General features: G+C 40.1%; 1 protein-coding gene across 1 annotated transcript in view; it reads right to left on the bottom strand.

The window, feature by feature from the left end:
* The window catches only part of CELSR3 (cadherin EGF LAG seven-pass G-type receptor 3), a gene marked incomplete at its 5' end in the record, with an annotated part of 103,329 nt that overhangs the window by 41,653 nt on the left and 40,761 nt on the right, over positions 1-20,915 (bottom strand). Inside the window, 11 exons of the mRNA XM_081319071.1 lie at positions 1,456-1,597; positions 2,325-2,493; positions 3,053-3,163; positions 3,506-3,691; positions 4,054-4,223; positions 7,314-7,439; positions 8,033-8,196; positions 9,256-9,413; positions 10,914-11,002; positions 12,989-13,104; positions 13,671-13,893. Coding sequence (XP_081175197.1) covers positions 1,456-1,597; positions 2,325-2,493; positions 3,053-3,163; positions 3,506-3,691; positions 4,054-4,223; positions 7,314-7,439; positions 8,033-8,196; positions 9,256-9,413; positions 10,914-11,002; positions 12,989-13,104; positions 13,671-13,893 — 1,654 coding nt within the window. The remainder of the gene's footprint in view (positions 1-1,455; positions 1,598-2,324; positions 2,494-3,052; positions 3,164-3,505; positions 3,692-4,053; positions 4,224-7,313; positions 7,440-8,032; positions 8,197-9,255; positions 9,414-10,913; positions 11,003-12,988; positions 13,105-13,670; positions 13,894-20,915) is intronic.

The raw sequence follows: 20,915 nt of genomic DNA, 5'->3' as shown, positions 1-20,915 counted from the left end.
TTTACTCATGACCTTTATGCGTTGCAACCTAAATTGAGAACCCCTGCCTTAGGCATTTTTATGAGTGTATGTTAACAGAACAAAAATATCTGTCCAATCCAGAATTATCTTTGTGATGTCATAATGTCATAATGACATTAATTCCCATTAGTTGCATGTGTCTCACTACTGATAGGATCACTGTGGAACCCACAATATAATGCAACTGTTCTTGATATTATTATTATTATTATTATTATTATTATTATTATTATTATTATTATTATTATTATTATTATTTTATTATTAATTTATTATTATTATTATTATTAATTTATTATTATTAATTTTTATTATTATTATTATTATTATTATTATTATTATTATTATTATTATTATTATTATTATTATTATTATTATTATTAGAATGGTGCAGAAGCAACAGAACACTGGACAAATAATAGCACTAAGCAAGCATTCTTAGGGAAAATGCTTCAGTCTCGCTCAAAGCATTGTTTTTGTTCCCAACACAAAATGCAGACATTTGACAAAGCAGCAAATAACAGCAACCATGTACTCCTTGCTCTGTCTCTGGGTCAATGGAAATTGGGGATATGGTCTATTCAGTGACTGGAAATGGCATGAAAGGCAACCCCAAGGGATGGCTCCCAGAACGCAAAATTTCTTTTTCAGATAACTGAGTATATTCAGCATGAATAAAGACATATGTCATCGGTTTTTATTATTTTTCATTAGTATTCCCAACTTTCTCCCCATCCTTCCATTAAACTAAAAAATCACCCAAGAAAGACAACTATTCTCAAAACAATCACTTAATTTTGCTTGTGACAACTGGGCAAGAAGGCAATGAAGGATGATAAAATGCAGACAGGTTTGCCTTCCTTACAGCCTGTCATCGTGTCTTTTTTTTTTTTTTACTAATTAACCACACTGAAAATACTGGCTAGGTGGTACACTATCAAATGCAGGAAACCTTTTTTTTTAACCAAAGGTTTATAGAAGTTTAAGGATTTCTATTTTACACGAAAACTATTATCGTCTTCCTTCATTTATCTATTTGTTTGATTTTTATAGCAGTCCACCTCACTTGTATTTAACTTCTACATCATGTCATAATATCCAGTGTTTACCGCAGGACCCATTAAGCTGAGCACAGACCCCTAACTATGAATAGCTTGAGACTCTTCTGATTTTGCAAATTTCAGGACACAGCTGCAACAAAGCTTTCAATGTGCAAATTGATTGTGTTAAATGTTATCTGAGTCAGGTGTTAGATGAGAAGCAAAAAGACACCCAGACAGAAAATGTTATGATCAGAGGCTAATTTCCCCATCATTCTGCTCTTAACTGCTAGTGACACAGAGTCCCCAGAGCAGGAAAATTCTATCTAAACATGAGAATAACATTTCTTAGATCCATAAGAGGCTAAAACCCACAAACTGTCCTTGATCTCACCTGTGCTCACAATACTGCCCAAAGTGATTTTCTCCACACTCACAGATATAACCATGGGGAGCACCTGGCTTTCGCTTACACACTGACTTGTTCTTGCAGGGGTTCAGCTGACAGGCATCCAGACAACTCCCACCATAATATCCTAGAATAAAATACCGACACCCACGTCACAACGTTAATGCCTCACAGCCCCACAATAAAAGGTTTTTAAAGAGGACAACATGAACAAAGCCTGAATTTTATTAAAGTGGGTCACAACAGGGTGTTGCAACCTCAATTCTCTTTTCCCATTCTTTTCCCAGCCTTTAATTACACACAAGAAAAGCCAAAGGCACAATAGGAATATTATCTAAACTTGTTTAATTTGCATATTTTGGCTGATTTGATCACTGAACTGAATATTCATTCTAATTTCAGGATGGCTAGGTGTCATGTAAAAATCATGGGGAAATGAAATTATTGGGAGATGACCAAAAGGAGGGGCATGATCACACATTCAAAACTAAGCAGATATTTCCTTAATGCTACCTACCCCAATCCTCGTCCTTGATTCTCTGTAATTACTGGTAAATTTTTGTCAAAAGCCAACATTCTGAAACTATTGTATGTCCACATTTAGAAGAAAATTCCACTGTGGAATAAGCTCTTTTTGCCTACTCTTTTGGGTAGAGATGGGTGGCTTTCATCTGGGCACAAGGAGAATTTTAGGGAACAGCAATGAAAGGAAAGAGGAGGATACAAAAATACACAATACAGAATATACAGTACAGAAAAGGACCATAAAACCAAACAGAATGGAACAAGGGGAAAAAGGGGAAATAAAAGACTAAAACAAGATTTGCAGTCTAGGCTGCTTATCCCTTTCCTACCTGGTTTGCATTCACAAGAGTAGCTTTGCCACTGATCCTGGCATATACTGTTCACAGGACAAGGGTTGGATTCACAAGAATTGGGCACAGAACATCCTGCCTCTACGTTCACAGTGCTACTGGGCTTGGGCAGTGCATTTCCCATGGCTGTGTCACCTAGGTGAATTCCCTGAAACCGAAATGAAAAAAGGAAAATAAAGCTCAGGTTTGCACCAAAAGGTTTGGATTTTAATGGAAAGAACTTCAGATTTTTTTTGGATTATTTAGGCTAGCATAGCCTACCAAGAACACTTTCTTCTGACTTTTTGCTCTCCATTGTAATGGATGATTTAGTCAACATTTCCAAGTGGGGGCAAGTGGGTGGAAAAACTACCGAGTAATTTTTACAAAATGTTCTCAGGGTCTTCTGATTATGCAGAGATCTTAATTATTGTGAAGCAGAAAAGTCTACTGAGACTCATGGCCATTTTAAAAGAAAGAAAGAAAGAAAAGAAAGAAAGAAAGGAAGGAAGGAAGGAAAGAAAGAAAGAAAGAAAGAAAGAAAGAAAGAAAGAAAGAAAGAAAGAAAGAAAGAAAGAAAGAAAGAAAGAAGAATCTATGACTTACGGTAATTGTTATCTTTGGCTGTTGAAGGGGTTTTAGTTTCTTTAAGTGAATGCTGCTCATCTCTGAATTAAAAGATTAAAAAATGGAGAAAACTTGACATTTGGAAATGTGCTGGAACTCACCTGGATGCAGCCTTTGAAACCATGATGCACTTTACCAGACACTAGGATTCCCCCAACATGGAGATGTTTCACCTTCAGGCCTTGAAGCTCATTGCCAATGGCCACAGTATCCTTTAGAAAAGAAATACAAGAATAGGAACGTTACATGATCACCACTGTTTATTTGCATCTATGAGTTAATCTTTTAGTTCCTTATCATCTATACCCTGTGAAACTATGGTAACAAAATTTCCTCCAATGCCACCAAGAAAAGTGTGGACTAAAACAAGGATATCAGCTTCAATCCAAAATAGTTAGACAGAAAGAGAATTAATTGTCAAACCGAGGGTCCTGAATTTGTCAAAAACACTGTTGGAGGAGTGAAAATATAGAACTACAGGGAAGAATGCCAGTCCTGATCTAGATAGTTTTTCTCCCAGCATGGATACTTTGCCCTTCAGCCTCAAAGCTTACCTGGTAGAATCCAAAATCCAGACTGAGAGTGATAATGTAACGTGCCTCATGGCTACTTCGAGCATCTTGTAGATGAAATTGGAGGTCGTGCCATACTCCATCATTCAATTGCATTTGATCCAGAAGGATCTTGGCAGTGCGTCCAGGTCCCCTGTTCACCATGAAGGAGAGCAGGCCGGAATCCAGCTAAAGATATGGTATAGTCAGCACAGAGCAAATTCTGTTGAGTAAGGCTACGACAGTTCAGGCACTCCACATAATTCTTCACAAAATGCTCTACAAGCTGATGGTGAGTTCTTCTAGTTAAGAATAAGTCTTTCTACTCTGACACTAAATAGAACAGTGCCATCAAACAGGATATTACAAATCTGTGGGGTCCCAGTGTTCTATTACATAAGAGAACTATTGCTGCTATACTTGTTCCAAATCTGATACATCAAAAGAACTCAGTTTTATTTTTTTTAAAAAACCAGGTATGATTGCCTTGCAGAACATCTGATGCAAGGTTTTATAGCAACACAGATCCAGAGCAGCTAGATTGTAGATACCTGACAGAGTATGGTGGTGTACTGCCCAGCATTTGCCTGAAGTAACACTCCATTTGCCTGGCGTGTCCGGAATGCTAGGCCCATATACCAAGGTGTAGAAATCTTAACTTCATTCCTGAAGTCCCAGAAAAGGATGCTGTTGCCATGGAAATGGTGAGGATGATGCATAGCTAGAGAAAAAGATGATAGAAGATGCTGAAATTCAGTGAAGCAGAAAGAAGCTGAAGATGGGGGGAAGCTTGAAGTCCCTACTTTTACTGTTACAATTTCTTTACCTTCATTTCAGAGACATTTATATCATAATTATCTACATGAGGCTGGAAATATAATCTTACGTAAAATGCCCAAGCGCCTGTAGCAGGAACTGAGGAGTATGAAATGCAGATGCCCAAGGTTTTGTTCAATTTGCATTTTAAAACAACCAACAGATTGGCACATTTCCAATTAACATGCAAACAGATTGGAACACTGTTAACCTCTCAGATTTCACACCTTTGCGTTTTGAAATGTAGTTCTTAGCTCAAAATACATACCAAATTGCATATAAAATGCATATTTTAAGATGAAATATGTTCAGAAATCTTGAGAGAAAATACATTCAGACTATGTGTTTTGGGAGAAAATACTTTTTTTAAAAAACATATGTGTTTAAATTTATTCAAATGGCAAATTACTGTAAAAATGATAGAATTATATAATTGCTTAGAATTATATATATATATATATATATATATATGATAGGCAGGATAGGAATGTTTAAATAAATAAAAAATAGATGTATGAAACAAGTAAGAAATAAACTGATCTGTCCGCTATTTGTAGAAAGGCAAAGTCATGGGGAATGTATTTGAAAACCTACAAAAATGCTTTTAGAACTTTAGATTGCACAGTTTCAAATGACTGAGATTCTTTTTATTTTATATTTTGAGCATGCTTATGAATACCTAAGTAAACTACCACGTGCCTATTTGGCCTATAGGAAAGAGCACATAGGTTGAATTGTGCTTTCTTCCAGTTTCAAAATGAAATCCTTTATGAGTGTCTAATGCAAACATGTTGTTGTGATTCAGGGTCAGCCTGTGGGTTCGGCAGTTGGGTCGGACGACTCAGAGGAGGACGGGGGTGTTGAAGACCTTGCTGAGGGGGTTGAAGATCTTGCTGATGATTGCCCTCAGGCAGGCCCCTCCCACTTGGTCACTATGGAGACCCAGCTGTGTGAGCCTGACAGTGTGGATGAAGATGACCCACAGCTGGCCCTGTTCAAGGACGCCCGACGCAGGAGGCAGTCAAGTAGGAGTAAACAGAGGAAGGCATTGGGGCTTCTCGGAAGGAGGGAGAGAGAAGCCACGCCCTGAACTCTTTATAAAGGGAATGTGTGGGGAGGGCTGGTTTGCTGAAAGCAACCGCTTGGATAGTGTTTCAAAGCTCCTGTATCTTGGTTCGTGTCTTGTTTGTTTTTGTAGTAATAAATGTGGCAGACGTTATTCCAGCCTCTTGCCGTTTGTAAAGGGGTCGTCCCTGCTTTTGTTGCAGGGCCGGTAGCAGGCTGGTACAGAACACATGTCAAACTCAAGCCCACAGGCCAGATCTGGCCTGCGACGTGGTTAGACCTGGCTCACAGGGCTGTCCTGGAAATGGCAAGGGGCCGGCTTCTGCTGCCTCAGCCCTGGCCCACCCCAGTCTTGCTGGGCGCTCCCCATGGGCGCTCATAGGAGGCAGTGCACGGAAGCAGCTGCAGTTCGTTTGCCTTGCCCAGCTCATCTCACCCAACCCCACCTGGCCTTGCCCTACCCCTCCTGGCCTCGCATCGTCACACCTGGCCTCTCCTCGTCACTTCTGGTCTTTCCTCTCCTCGCCCAGCCTCACGTCACACCCAGCCTCTTCTCACCTCACCCGGCTTCACCTTGTCACATCCTGCCTCTCCTTTCCTTTACATGGCCTCACTTTGCCTCGTCACACCCAGCCTCAGCTCGCCACACCCGGTTTCTCCTCATCACACCCAGCCTTGCCTCATCTCACCTCACCTTGTCACTCCTGGCCTCTCCTCACCCAGCCCTGCTTTGCCCAGCCTGGCCATATCATGCCTGGCCTCTCCTCTGCTTGGCCGGCCTCTCTTTGTCACATCCAACCTCTCTTCTCCTTGTCCAGCCTTGCCTCACCTCAACTTGCCACCCTTGGCCTCTCCTTGCCCGGCCTCTCCTCTTCTGGTCTTGCCTTGCCTCATCCCATGAATGGCACTGGCAGCAGCAGCAGCCTCGAGGAAGAGGTAAGCGTGGCTGGGAGATTGCCCCTGCTGACACTCAGCTCATGCCTCCCCATGCTCCTGTCTCGCTGTCTCCCTGTTCACTGGGAGTCCCATTTTCCCCCTCTCCAGCCATGCCATATGGCAGAGAGGGTGACCTGGAGCCGGTCCCCACCAATGCTCAGCTTGTGCCACCCTGCACTCCCATCTGCCCACCTTTCGTCCCATGGGCCAGGTCCTGTCTGCTGCCCGGCAGGCCAGGGCCCCCCCTTTCAGCCTCACATCTGGGGGATGGTGAGGCTCCTCTGGTGGACGAGGCTTTGGTGCTCACCTTGGTCTCACCTTCCTCCACTGGAGACTTCCGGATCTCCCCTCCCAGCCTTGCCTGCCCCCCCCCTCACAGGTGCACATCCATGTGAGCGACGAGCTGGCCATGTCAAACTGGCCATGCCCACCCAGCCATGCCCACCTGGCCCTTTGAGGGCAACCATAATGCTGATGCTGCCCTCAATGAAACTGAGTTTGACACCCCTGGTCTAATGCTATAGAAGGCTGCCAATGGCCACTTGTAAGCTTTCATTGATGAACTGAGGTGATGGGAAGGTAGAAGTCTTTTCTATCCAAAGTTCTCACTAGGAGTTCAAAGAATGAGTCCAGATAGAGTAGGAATTCCAACTTTCACAAAACTAACTGGGAATTCAATAGATAAGGTTTTCTGTATAGACTCTATTGATGAAACATGTAGCAATTTATAGAAGACTAACTGTGATCATGAAACATTCCCTTGGAACTTCAACTTTCAACTTTGTTGAAAATATTCAACAAAGCCATTTCCAATTATGTTTTGGCTGATTTCAAGAACACTATTAGCTATCTTTCTCTGAAAACTCAGCGGTTGGTCACCCTGTCATCTCCTTCCTTTCTTGGGGCCCTATCTACTGGTTTATATTCCCATTAAAGCTCAAAATATCTTCTCCTATGCTCAGTTGTCCATTCAGCTTCTCTGCATTATACTCACCATGCCTGCAGTCCTTGCCTCCAAAGCCTATGGGACACTCACAGATAAAAGAAGACCAACCCACAATACAGGTGCCACTGTTCTTGCAAGGATTTGAATCACAGAAGGAGTGCTTAGCATGACAACCTGCAGATATGAGAGAGGAACAGCACAGGTGGATACAAAGGACTAAACAATTAACATGGAATAATTTCTCTTTCAGCCTTCATTCCCAACTTTTCTAGACTATGAAAACATGCTTTGGAAATTTTCAGCTTGATGATACATAGGCAGAAATAACTCCTGTTATCAAAAATCCCTGGTGTGAAATAGTATCTTTTTCCAGTGGGAAGGATCTAGACTTAATTGTATTTAGGGTAGACATACTGCAATCAAGCAGCAGAGACCTCTAAGGTAGAAACCTAAGGACTGAGCTGGCAATACATTCCTGAAGTATGTGATTTCCAAGACATTCATAATGGAAAAGGTGCAATTCACACTAGATGTCCGGATAAGATTCAGTGTTTTTTGCCATTTGATCAACTTTTCTTGTGCCAGAATTCTCAGTGAGAGAAGTCAGCTAACACTGCTGTGGTCTAAGATGATGACTTGGCAAATCACGTTGTTTCTTTATTCCAAAAATTTTTAATCCAAATATTTGTGATACTAGAATGGAAAAAAAGAGAAGATGTGGAAGAGGAAAGATCATGTATCAAGGATGTTTAAACAGTTGACCTTACCTATGGAGGTCCCATTGTTTGCGATATAGGAAGCCAGGTCAATGTGTTTACTATCAATGTACAAGTCTCTCATACAGCCCACAAACTCTCTGTGCTCCACTGGGAAATTTTCAGGCAGATTGGGGACCCCACCAAGCAGCAAAGGTCCTGTAAGGTCCAGAGATCTGGAGGAAAAAACAACAACTCTGAGAGTAGTATTTGTAACAGTTGTTACACACACACACACACACACACACACACACACACACACACACACTATAATGCTACAAAGACATCATACAGTAAATCTGTTTCTGCAATGTTACATTTAAGACCAAAATGGAAAAATGTGGTCAATCAGCAGTTTTGTTTTGTCTGCTAATGCTTACTGAAAGATGGAATCCACATAGCAAAAAACTAAACTATATGAAGAGGCTACTGCCCATCTTTATTGAGTATACAGCAACCAGCCAGCTGCTTCTGGAGTGCTTATAAGATGGAGATGGAGATATATTCCTCTCCTGCCACTAACAATTGTTAACAATTGGGTGGCCTAAAAATTTGATAAATAAATTCCAATTTCCAGCTTCCATTTGCGGCATGCAAATTTTGTCACTGTGATGATGCTGAAATCCTCAGGATAGATAACCCTTGACAGACCACTTCTTTTATCTGATTCCCATTGTCAAATCATCCACATTAGTGGCTACCATAATGTCTTGTGATAAATTCCATAAGTTAGTTAAGCAGTGTGTGAAGAACTGACGTTTTCTGTCAAAAACCCTCACTGGACATCCCTTAGCCCTTTTTCTCAACCAGCTTAAGTGTTCAAGGCCAAGCAAGTCCATTGCGTCATCAAACAGGAAGTTTCAAGATCATCTGCCTGGCAGAATAGCAATGTTTTTTTCCCCTTGGCAGGTGTGGAAAAGCAGTACAAGACAAGGTTACCAAAACTTAGTTGCAGCTGCTTTGCAAGCTTCTTTAGTTAAGCAAGGGCAGAATAACTGCTTGCAGAGAACAGGCATCATATGAGAAACGGTGAAAACATGTCTCATCCTGCAGAAATTACAGCATATTATAAACCATTATATGGAGCTTCCTCTTTTCCCTTTTCCAGGGCCCACTTGAGCATGAACTACAGTGAAGCTGTGAAAAAAAAGATGTAAAGGAAAAAAGAGGACAGCACAGGACAGGGAAATGGACTCAGCACCTTTTTACTTTAGCTGAAAATACAAAAGACTCACTTTTTGGAACTGGACTGTACTCCCTCTGCTGCGCAGGAATAGTTCCCAATCTCATTGCCAAACTGTAGTGCCAGAGATGTATCACATTTGTCCACTGTTAGAATGGCCACTTTGTCTGTGGAAGGCCCTTGCACCGAACCCAGAGAGTTTATTTTGGGCTGAAATGATAAAGCAAGGCTGAATAGGTATTGCCTTAATACCAACATTACATTTCATCTGGATTAAGGTGCACTCCATAATACTATTCTAACTGAGAATTCAGCTAGATCAGGGGTCTTCAAAGTTGGCCCTTTTATGACTTGTGGACTTCAACTCCCAGAATTCCTCAGCCAGCATGCCTGGCTGAGGAATTCTGGGAGTTGAAGTCCACAAGTCATAAAAGGGCCAACTTTGAAGACCCCTGAGCTAGATTATACATTTCTACTTTAAAAAAATTAATTAATAACCCTACACTTGGTGTTTCTTCATATTCCATAGAAAGAGATGTTGTCATATTTGTTTAATCATTCAGTGTGGTGTCAAGTTTCAAAAAAAAAGTAGAATGGTTTCCATTCTCATGGGAATGAAAAATCTCTATTCTCTCTTTCTTGCTTTAATACACAAAAAAGAAAAAAAATACAAAAAAAGAAAAAGAAAACAGAAACAATAAAAACATTCAGGAAGTAATTCAGCGTCTTTTAAAATCGCAATAGACTTATATACCACTTGTTAGTGTTTTACAACCCTCTTTAAATGGTTTACAGAGCAAGCATATTGACTTCAACAATCGGGGTCCTCATTTTACCAACCTTGGAAGGATAGAGGGCTGAGTCAACCTTAAGCCGGTCAGGATCGAACTCTTGGCTGTGAGCAGTGAATTAGCCTGCAATACTGCTTTCTAACCACTTGGTCACCATGGCTCTTAATAAGTCATAAATAATAATAAAAAATAAATCATTAAATTTTGATCACCTTTCGTCCCTTTGTTCGGGGATGTGTGTGTCTGTGTATGTGCATATACATGAGAGACAAGCTTGCAGAATTAAGTTAGGCATTTTCTGATTTTTAGACACATTAAGCCCAAAAGATTCACCATCATTGGCCTGGAATAAATGCAGAAAGTGCCAGTGGGGAAGAATTTGACAGAGTGCTATGGTTTTCTTTGTAGCATTGTGCCCATTTGTAATTTGTACATTTACCAACTATTTACTATATTTACTTATCTCGTTTACATCTCACTGTCTCCTGTGGAATTCATAGTGCCAAAAAGACATACAAGTAATTTTCCATGCTAGCATTGGCCCAAACCAATCTGACTTATTTTTATCAATGTTTTTACACAGAATACTTCAGGCTCTGCTTGAGAAGGTAGACCTGGCTTGGGTTCACACATCTGCTAAGTCATCATTTTGCTTTTGTGTGTTGTGTGGACCCAGCCATTTTCATTTGTACCCAAATGAAAATGTAGTCAAATGAGGAGTTCTCATTGTGTGTCAGTGGTTTGTCTAACAAAACATAGGTTAGTACAACATTGAAGGCTAGTCATTTTCTGTGTGATAAAAGAATTTGGGAGGTTTCCTGGGGACAAAGAGGACTGAGCACATGGAAGACAACTTGTGCTATAAATGCAACCAGAGTGAAGAGGAAAACCACCACAACACAAAAATGTTTGTGCCTACCTTGTTATAATAATGAAGTTGCACGGTATGCCACTGACCGTCACTAACCCCTCCTGGTACAGATGGAGAAACAACAGTGCTTGATTCCCCTGCAAGGCAGAGGGATGTTAGACCCACAGCAAGTAGATTGGGATGACATTTGTGAGTTCTTCATTCTCCACCCCATGGGGAAACAGCCAGGATCAGAACTGCAGCCCACTAAGGAGTTAAAAAAGTAACACTCTTTCCTATAATCCTGGCCCTGAAGGCGATCCAAAGGAATTTTTTAAAGTAGGATTTTTTTAAAAAAAATAAGGCCCTAAAACCATGAAATGGGTTTTGTATAAATCCTATTCATTTGGCTTTTTGATTAATCTAAGTGAGCTACATTAATGTTTGGCAGGAACATCATCCATCAAAGGTGAGTTATACAAATGTTCATCACCAATATTAGCGTTAAGCCAACATTATAGGAATACTCTGTACACACACACAAATACACAAGGGAAAAAATAGGTTGCTTGGATACATAATACTCCTTTAATGTTTTTTGCATTAAAAAAACCCTAGAATGTTGTGAAAGAAAGTATATTGATTTTACACTAGTATCAATATTTATGAGCATTACTCCATCTGGATTCATTAGGGAAAGTAGCAAAAATGCCTTCCTTATCAGTGTTGGTTATATTATCCCTGTCCACCAAATTCCCAGAGGTGCTTTGTTACAAAGCAACTGGACTTTCTTGTTTTTCTTTGAAGATGTTTCACTTTTCATACAAGAAGCTTCTTCACCTTTGACCGGATGGTGGGGAATGGAAGGATTTATATTTTTTCACTAGCTAAACATTCATAAGGATAACTGTAGATGTCCACTTTTTTACCTATTCTTTTTCTTGTTAGACCAGGTGAAAACACAACAAATCTGATATTTATTTTTTGCACCTAAGCAAGGAAGAATACTTTAATAATAAGACTGGAGTTTGCCTTATTGACATTTTAAACTCCCTGGAATGAAAGCCATTTTCTGTAATACAGTAACTATATTTAGGATGTTTCCGTTTTGAACCTTGTCTGTGAAGTTGAATAGCCCATAATATTTTTATGCTTAATCAGACGGAACCTTGTGAATAAAGGATGTGATTTGGAATATTGCTATGTTGCATGAAAGTAAAGCTTTTAAACTGCAGCTTAAAACAGAACATGGCTTCCAGCATTAGCATTCATTCTGACAGCACTTGAATCTTTGTAACCTGTAGACTTGATATGATATGTGGATACTTACCTTATGTATATAAGCAGGTGAATAAAGAGCTGCATGTATAGATATACTATCTTGCCACCTTCCATGTTCCCCCCTTATCATGTCATTCAGACATATATCTTTACGTTGATATAAATATAGTCCACAATTTTTCTGGGCTATCATCCCAGAATCAGTCACATGACCCAACTAAAGTACAAACTGACATTTTTGTACAGATCAGCCATGCAAATGTAATGGGTGCGAATACAGAATCTGGTATATTAGCCTACAGACTAATTCTCTGTGACCCTTGCAATTGATTAAAGCAAACATTTATAGCTACATCTGCCAACTACAAATTTGCATATAGAAGTGTTCTGAAGTTGAATTATGGGCCACATTAGAAGTTGCAGGCTGAAGTGCTTTTTTTTTTAAATGAAATACCTGAAGGTTCACCAACCTCTGAAGCTTCAAAATTAGAACACCGACTGCTATCTTAAGGAAGCAGGAATGTTGAAAGAGTGTCTAATACAAAATACAGTATTTCACTTTTCATGTTTGCCTGGCTACGAGTATTTAAATTTTCCTATGACTGGAAATATGACTACCACTTTGTAATAAAGGACTATTCTGTTTGGCAAGGGACTTTAAAGGGTTTCATGTGTCTTCATTTGTTGCACTAGAAGAGTTTTCAGAGAATTCGTCAGGAGTTACTAATTTTGAAAAAGTACAGCTTCTATAAGATTCTCAACGTAAAAAGTTTTTTTATAGCAAGTACCATTCTTTCGATAATACAATGGCAACTTCTTGAGGACAGCAGTGAGGACAGCATGGACCCATGGGCCCCACCCACCTGTAGAGTACTTCAGCTGGACCTGCCCGTCAACAATCTCTACAGCCAGAAAGTCATGCTTCTCATTCAGACGTCCATTGTACATTAAGAGACCACCACGCTCTACAGTAGCAAATCTAGCGATGTAATATAAAGAGTTAGAATTTTCACACGTACTTAAGCAAACTAGATAAATTTCCACAAAGTTAGGAGTCTACAACTCCTGAATTTTTCATACAATTTTTCCTGGTACTGTACTCAAGTCACCTGGTGCAATTGCCATTTGGTATTAGGACTGCAGAAAGAATTATATTCCTATCAAATCATCAATAAAGAGTAGATTTGTCATTCCCCCCCCCCAGGATTGACAAGCTAGAGCCCAACTAATCATTCTACCACATTTTCAGGAAACCTGCACTTGTTGAATTTCTGCTTGATTTACATTTGAGTATTTGTTCAAGGAAAGTGGGAGTTGGCAACAATTATAATCATTCCCCTAGTAAAATTTTTAAAAAACCCTCACACATATGGAGATACTTTGATTGAATATCTTAGGAATTCCCCCCGCCCCCTCCAATATGAAAGAGGAATCTAACTTGAAAGCCGGGGCAAATGTATAATGGAATTCAGCAAGACAAAATTCAACACCATCAATGGCAGATAAAGGCAGTTCTTACAAAACTGCTTTTTTAGCCGAACTTACGAAAGAGAAAGGCTCAGGTGGAACCTCTGGCGCAAACCTCGAAACATGACAAAAGATTTGGGAGGAAAAGAGCGTACAGATACTTCACAGAATGGTTTTTCAAAGCCCCCAGGTGGACACTGACATTGGAAGCCACCATCTGCCGAGTTGGTGCAAGTACCTCCGTTCCTACACACTCCAGGAACACAACGCCCTGCCCGACTATCCACTTCACAGTTATCACCTGTTGGGAAAGAAGAGCAGAAGAAATGAAATGATCAAATGGCCTCTGAGACAGAATAAGGCAAAAACTACAGTAAAAGAAAGAACTGGGATTCCTTTCATATAAGAACACATGAACATCAGGCAGATACTACATTCTGTTCTGCTGTGTTGTGTTAGGCTATATTTGTATTTCTGGTGGGATCTCAAGGCTCTCCCCACTGTCATAAATGACCCATCATTTGGTTAAATGGCTACATCTAATCTCTGTAAAGCCACTGGGCCTTCTAAGTTAGTTTTCTGAAAAGGCTATTAGATCTACAAGGATTCCAGATGGCCTAGGAAGTTTTATGAGTAATCCTACCAAGGATTCCTAGTTGTCAATGCCCTAGTTGATCCATGGAATAAGGTATTTGCTGAAGTAATTGACACAATCACTCCCAGGGTCCTCTCCAGTCTGCTTTAGAGGACTTGAGGAAATTGAAGTGATAAGACAGAGTGTAAGTGGATGACAATGTGATTCAAATTTGATAAGGCAGTGTGAAGCCAATTTGAAATAATAAATTTTGCCAAGATCTGCAGCAAAAAAGAACTATTTTTCTGTCCGTCTGTTTGCAGCCTGTTGAATTTTTTCAAGTTGGGAGAGAGCTGATTCGCATTACTAACCACTTCCTTCCAGAATTTGATCCTAAAACTCTAATAGGTTAGTTGTGATTTATTTTTGTGTAAGTGTGTTTGCTGGCGTGAAATCTGTTCTAGTCAGATCATCTTGGTTGCTGCTAGAGAAGAAAAGTGAATTATGGGACTGTCTGGTAACTTCTTTTACTTAGTTACGCTGGATCAATTTGAGTTTTTGACACCCAAGTACACGGTCAAGTTGTTTGGAGGGTATGTTCTAACATCATTGCACGATGTAGCTTGTAACTTCTCAACACAAGTTGTTAGAAAATACCTTTGTGAACATCAAAAAGACCACTCTGAGCAAAAGCATGATGTCTCTTTATTAAAAGAAAAAAAATCAGATTAGACTTCTAAAAAACCCTGTGCCACAACAACTTGCAGCACCAAGTTGACTTTGGCTTGTGATGAAAGCTAAATAGGGTCAGCCACGGTTAGGACTGGATAGAGAACCACAGAGACGTTCCAGAATGGCAGTCTAGACAGTACAGGAAAAAATATAGGGAAAAAAAATCAGTGACAAATTATGTCCATATTATTGCCCATGTGGCAACATGGATGTTACAGGCATGTACCCATGGGATTACTAGCAGGGATGCTGGGATCAAGGGAGTTTGTACTTTGAAAAAGCCTGCAGTGGATCTTTTTTTTAAAAAAAAAGTAATTAGAGGTCAATATTCAAACATCCACAGTTGGGTAAAATGATTGAAAAAGTGATAGTAATCATGGAGGAAACATTGCAATTTGAGTGGATTTCACCTGATTGAAGGGCCAAGTTTTTAGAGTTGGCTACTCTCATCAATCAATCAGAATCAAGCTGGAAAGGACCTTAGAGGTCTTCTAGTCCAGCCACCTGCTCAAGCAGGAGATCCTATACCATTTCAGACAAGTGACTATCCAGACTCTTCTTAAAAGCCTCCAGTGATGGAGCATCCACTACTTCTGATGACAGTTTTCCCACTGGTTAATTGTCCTAACTGTTAGGAAGTTTCTCCTTAATTCCAGGTTGCTTCTCTCCTTGATTAGTTTCCATCCGTTGATGTCATGAATATTTTTGTTTGATGCCAGAGCTTGACACCAGATATGGCAATCAAATATTTCTCCCAGCTTTGCATTTTAAAGTACATATACTGTAAAAAAGTAATATTTACAGTAATATATTTAGTGTAAAAAATTAGATACTCATATATGTGAAAAAATTCTCCAGTTAACAGCACCGGAAAATGTAATCATTATTTCTGTATAAGTTAATCTTGAGATTTAAATCCTGGGCCTCTTCCTTCTGCTATTTCAACTCAAAAACTATATGCCTACTTGTGACTGTTCTAACACATTTGGGTCATCAGTCCCTCGTTTACAAAAACATCTTTTCTGTTTAGAGAATCATCAATTCCTATTTCACCAGTTTCAGGCTTGTACTAATGGAGAAAATGTATCTCTTTCAGTCTTTCTTGAATTAGTGCTTTTTGATACTGTGGCATCCTTCTAAATCCTCTCAGAGATCAGGAATTGAAGATACGACTTTGCTTTGGTACCATTTATCTCTCTGTGGTAGATTCCAAATGGTGTGACTTAAAACAGGTTTCCCTTAAAACAGAAGCTATTTTATAGGATCCTTCAGTGTTTTTCAATAGTCACATGAAATGGCTGAGGAAGCTGGGTGATGTGATATTGAAAGGTGTAGCATGCTAATGATACTAAAATCTACCTATGATTTTGTCATCACCACTACCATCTTCTATAAATGTATTTGTGAAAAAAAAAGATGGATAAAACAACGAGGGAGTTTTGAGTTGTTGGGTAGCCCTATAAGGTATCCTTTTCAATGACAATCATACTTGCCGACTGTATAAATGGTATGATTTGTTTCTGGCATTGGCCATTAACAGTGATACACTCATTAAAAGCTCAACTGTAACTGCAATCTACAGACTTACTCTAAATATATAGCTTCTAGGGCAACTTTACCGTATGAAGTGGAGCTGTATGTGGTGGAGCTAGAACTCCAAAATTCCTAGTCATGGTGGCTAAAGGAAACTCCAATATATCTGGAGGATGTCAAATTGGGGAAGACTGTGCTTGGATCATTTAAGGTAAAGGTAAAGGTTCCCCCGCACATGCGTGCTAGTCGTTTCCGACTCTAGGGGCCGGTGCTCATCTCCGTTTCAAAGCCGAAGAGCCAGCGCTTGTCCGAGGACGTCTCCGTGGTCATGTGGCCGGCATGACTAGACGCCAAAGGCGCACGGAACGCTGTTACCTTCCCACCGCAGTGGTCCCTATTTTTCTACTTGCATTTTTACATGCTTTCGAACTGCTAGGTTGGCAGAAGCTGGGATGAGTAACAGGCGCTCACTCTGCTACGCGGCACTCGGGATTCGACCCGCCAAACTGCCGACCTTCCGATCGACAAGCTCAGCGTCCTAACCCACTGAGCCACCGCGTCCCTTTTGGATCATTTAGCCCTGGCTATATTGTCATTTGCCTAAACAGCCATGTGATGGCACTATTTACCATTCAGTATATGTGGAATTTGCAACCAAACCTTCAGCATTCACATGCATGGTCCTTCTGACAAGCCAAACTCTTTACTATCTTCACCAGTATAAGATGTCAGGTTACCTTGCTATGTTTCCTTTCAATAGGAACCAGAGTGATAGAAAGGAATTTTCTCTTTGCAAGTGATGAATTAATTACAGTGTACTGACAATGACTTATTTTTTGGCCAACAGACAAAGTCAAGAAGGTGGCTTCATTTTGGCAGTCTAAAGTTTGATCTAGACAGAAGGAGAAGGAGAAGGAGAAGGAAAGGGAAAAGGAGTAGGAGGAGGAGGAGGAGGAGGAGGAGGAGGAACACAAGAGACTAAGTCTCTTTTACACAACTGAGATTTCATTCTTTCAAACCATGTGCCAGGAAGCTTCATTCAGCATAGTATAGGTGAGGTCAGAAAACTGTTTGAATTGCTAAAACTGAGAGTTTAGTTTTCTTTAATTAAACTTACATTTAACTGACTCAAACTCATGATTAAAAATAATCTACACAAGATAGCAAACACCTCAGATTCCTTGTCTCAGAACCTATATGGAAATTCAACACAGATCTAAATCCAACAGGGAGAGGGAAGAATGCCTGCCTGCCAGATTTTATCCTAGGAAGATAATCAGAGAGTAAATGCAAAAACTCTTCCTCTTCACCTTCCCTGAAGCAGATGGATTTTGCCCCATTTTACAACCTTTCTTGCCACAGTTGTTACGTGAATCACTGCAGTTGTTAGATATGAATGAACCTTTACTGTCAAAGCACAACCATGTATACATTGAGATTGGCTGAGCCTCCCTTCATGCCCCCCCCACTCACAGTGACAACAAACCCACCATCTTGTTACACCATGTGAGCTAATTGCACAACACACCGGTCTCGCAAGTCAGTCATACATAAAATTATAAAATTATTTCCCATTCAAGAGCCTAACAGCCCATGGATAAAAGCTGTTCTTCAGCCTGTTGGTATGGCTGGCTATACTCCTATATCTCCTACCCGATGGTAGGAGAGTAAAGAGATACTGACCAGGGTTAAGTTAGCAATACAGTTGTTTAGTGAATCTGGCTTCCCCATTGACGCTGCTTGTCAGAAAATTGAAAAGGGGATCACATGACCCCAGGACATAGCAACCATGGTAAATATGAGTCAGTTGCCAAGCAGCTGAATTTTGACCACGTGACCAAGGGGATGCTGCAACAGTTGGAAGAGTGAAAAACAATCATAAGTCAATTTTTCCAGTATCTTTGTAACTTCAAACGATCACTAAATGAACTGTTGCAAGTCGAAGGCTACCTGTAAGCCTAACCACAATCTCTTGGTTGGTTAATGTATTTACTAGACCTTAAAAATATCCTAAGCAAATCAGTTCTGGCAAATACTTAAGATGGCAGAGATAGGAATTGTAAGAAGGCAGCTGCAAATCACTTTCATATTCCTGAGAAGGAAACCACATAGACATGTCCACTGAGTAGTAAAATTAAGCTTGACTTAATGGAATATTAGAATATGGAAGTGACTACTCACGATGACGTGAGATTTTAAAGAGTCTTCCAGAGCACAGAGGCCACAACAGAAAAGGCTCATGTATTTCCAACTGATAGGATATTCTCAGAAAATTCTCCTTGAGATATTCAGATAGAACAGGCAGAATCAACTTTGGCAAGGCTGTGCCTAAGAGTAATTAGGTTGGTATCAATTTGCAAAGAAAAGCAGCAATGGTAATGGGACCAGTTAATGTCTTGTTGATTAGCTTTTCAGAAGCACTTAGCTGAGAAACTGTGATGGACTAGATGGGCCTTTGATCAAATAATGCCGACTATCTTTCTCATGCCCTTACGTTAGATCATTTCTAAGCAACCTGCCCAACTCTAGCACCATATAAAGCAACCCAGATACACAGGCTCCTGGGGCTGCTGGGTCATAAAACACAGCTCTTTAAGAAAGGTGGAACAATGAGCGTAATAGCTTTCATTCCTGTTTTGTGCTTTTCTCATCTACAGTAGCTTGCCTTACTCAGCATGATCCCACTGAGGATAATAGAAAAGGAGCAGGTGATATGATCCAGAAAGGAATAGGAATTTATATGCCATGATTTTATTGTCTCCTACCGCTTAGCACATTAAAGATGTAGTAACGTTTCCAGTTTGCATCCTGGCAACTGCTGCCCTACAGCAATCCTTCCTGAACTGCTAGATCTTATTGCCGGGCTACTGGCGGATTCTCCCAGGCTTACAGAGCTGCAGGGTTTCAGCTATTATGGTACAGAATCAAAATAACAGAGTTGGAAGGGACCTCGGAGATCTTCTAGTCCAGACATGTCGAATCCGCAACGTCACGTGACATCGTGCAATGTATCAGGACGGTTTTGATATTGCCGGCAATGGGGTGGGCGCGGCTTCCGGGCCGGCAGTTTGATGCCCTGTTCTAGTCCAACTTCTTGCACAGGCAGGAAACCCTGTATCATTTCAGACAAATGGCTGTTCAGTCTCTTAAAAACTTCCAGTGTTGGAGCATTCACAACCTCTGGAGATAAGTCATTCCACTGATTAATTGTTCTAAGTGTCAGAAAATTTCTCCTTATTTCTAGGTTGCTTCTCTCCTTGATTAATTTCCATCCGTTGCTTTTTCTCCTGCCTTCAAGTGCTTTGGAGAATAGCTTGACGATCTTGGGATGGTGTTCGGAAGAGCTCAGGATTGCATGGCTGTGGCAATCCTGAATTTGTCTCAGATTATCTCAGCTGTGTCTACTGCAGCCACTTGTTAGAACTAATGTTTACTTTAGAGCAGATGGCACAAGATCTAAAATGGGAGGCATCATCACTAGTTCCTATCTGCATTCAGATCATTTGCTGATTATGATGCACATTACTGCAAATTCTGATCTCTGCAAGGATGATGACCCTATTTGAACAGTCAGCCCCAGCTGCTTGATAAATCCAGATGGCTTTTTTTGAAAGTGCTTGGAGATTTTCTCAGCAGCCTGGTAAACAGTCCCACTCTGCATCTGGAATAAGAAGATGACTAGGGCATTGGATGTGATTGCTTCTCTCTTGGGTGACTGATCCTGAGGTGCAAACTGGGTTTATCAAGGAATTCCGGGAAAGGAAATAAGTGAAGAGATGATCATGGAAAAAAGCAGATTTCTTTCAGTCTGAATTGAGGCTTAGGAACTCAGTTTCCTCCATTTTGTTCTTGATGTCTTAAGTCAGGTCCACAGGGGACTGTCAGGAAGTGACAGGAAGGAAATATATGAGCCCTCCTCTATGCCCTGAAAACCTCTTAAGGGTTCATTATTGCTGGTTTGGTTATCGTTTCAAAAGACCAGTACAGAGGCAAGCCTTTTCCTCCTGTCAGTGGCAATCTCAAAAGTCTTCTTGACAAGGGGAGGTACAGTTTCAGAAAGTGGTCTCTTGTTTGCTGTTCCTTTCTACAAAGTGTATAATTTTTCCTTGTTTGCACAGTAAATATGGGAAATAAACTCCCAAATGATGCTTAGTCTGTTCAGTGATATCTCAGTAGGTTTCTCTGCAACTTACATCATTGAAATGTGCTTGCTTCACTTTCTCTAATTTTCAACAAATCTAGCATTTTTTCAGAATGCTAAAATGGAAGAAATTCTATCTTTTTAATACCCTATTATGTTATTATTGTATACCTTAAGCATTTTAAAAATATACATTTAGAATTAAATAGAATATAATTTAGAATGTACGGTAAGTGGGTTTTTTGCATTTTTTATTTAAATGCAATGAAATTTCATTTTAATGTATGCTGATTAATGTACATTCAAAGTGATAATAAAGTTATTATTCTATTCTATTCTATTC

This window comes from Vipera berus (genome assembly GCF_964194415.1).
Source record: "Vipera berus genome assembly, chromosome: 2".
Taxonomy (NCBI): Eukaryota; Metazoa; Chordata; class Lepidosauria; order Squamata; family Viperidae; genus Vipera; species Vipera berus.
Note: the sequence above shows the minus strand (reverse complement) of the source record. Positions and strands in the feature narration are given on the sequence as shown.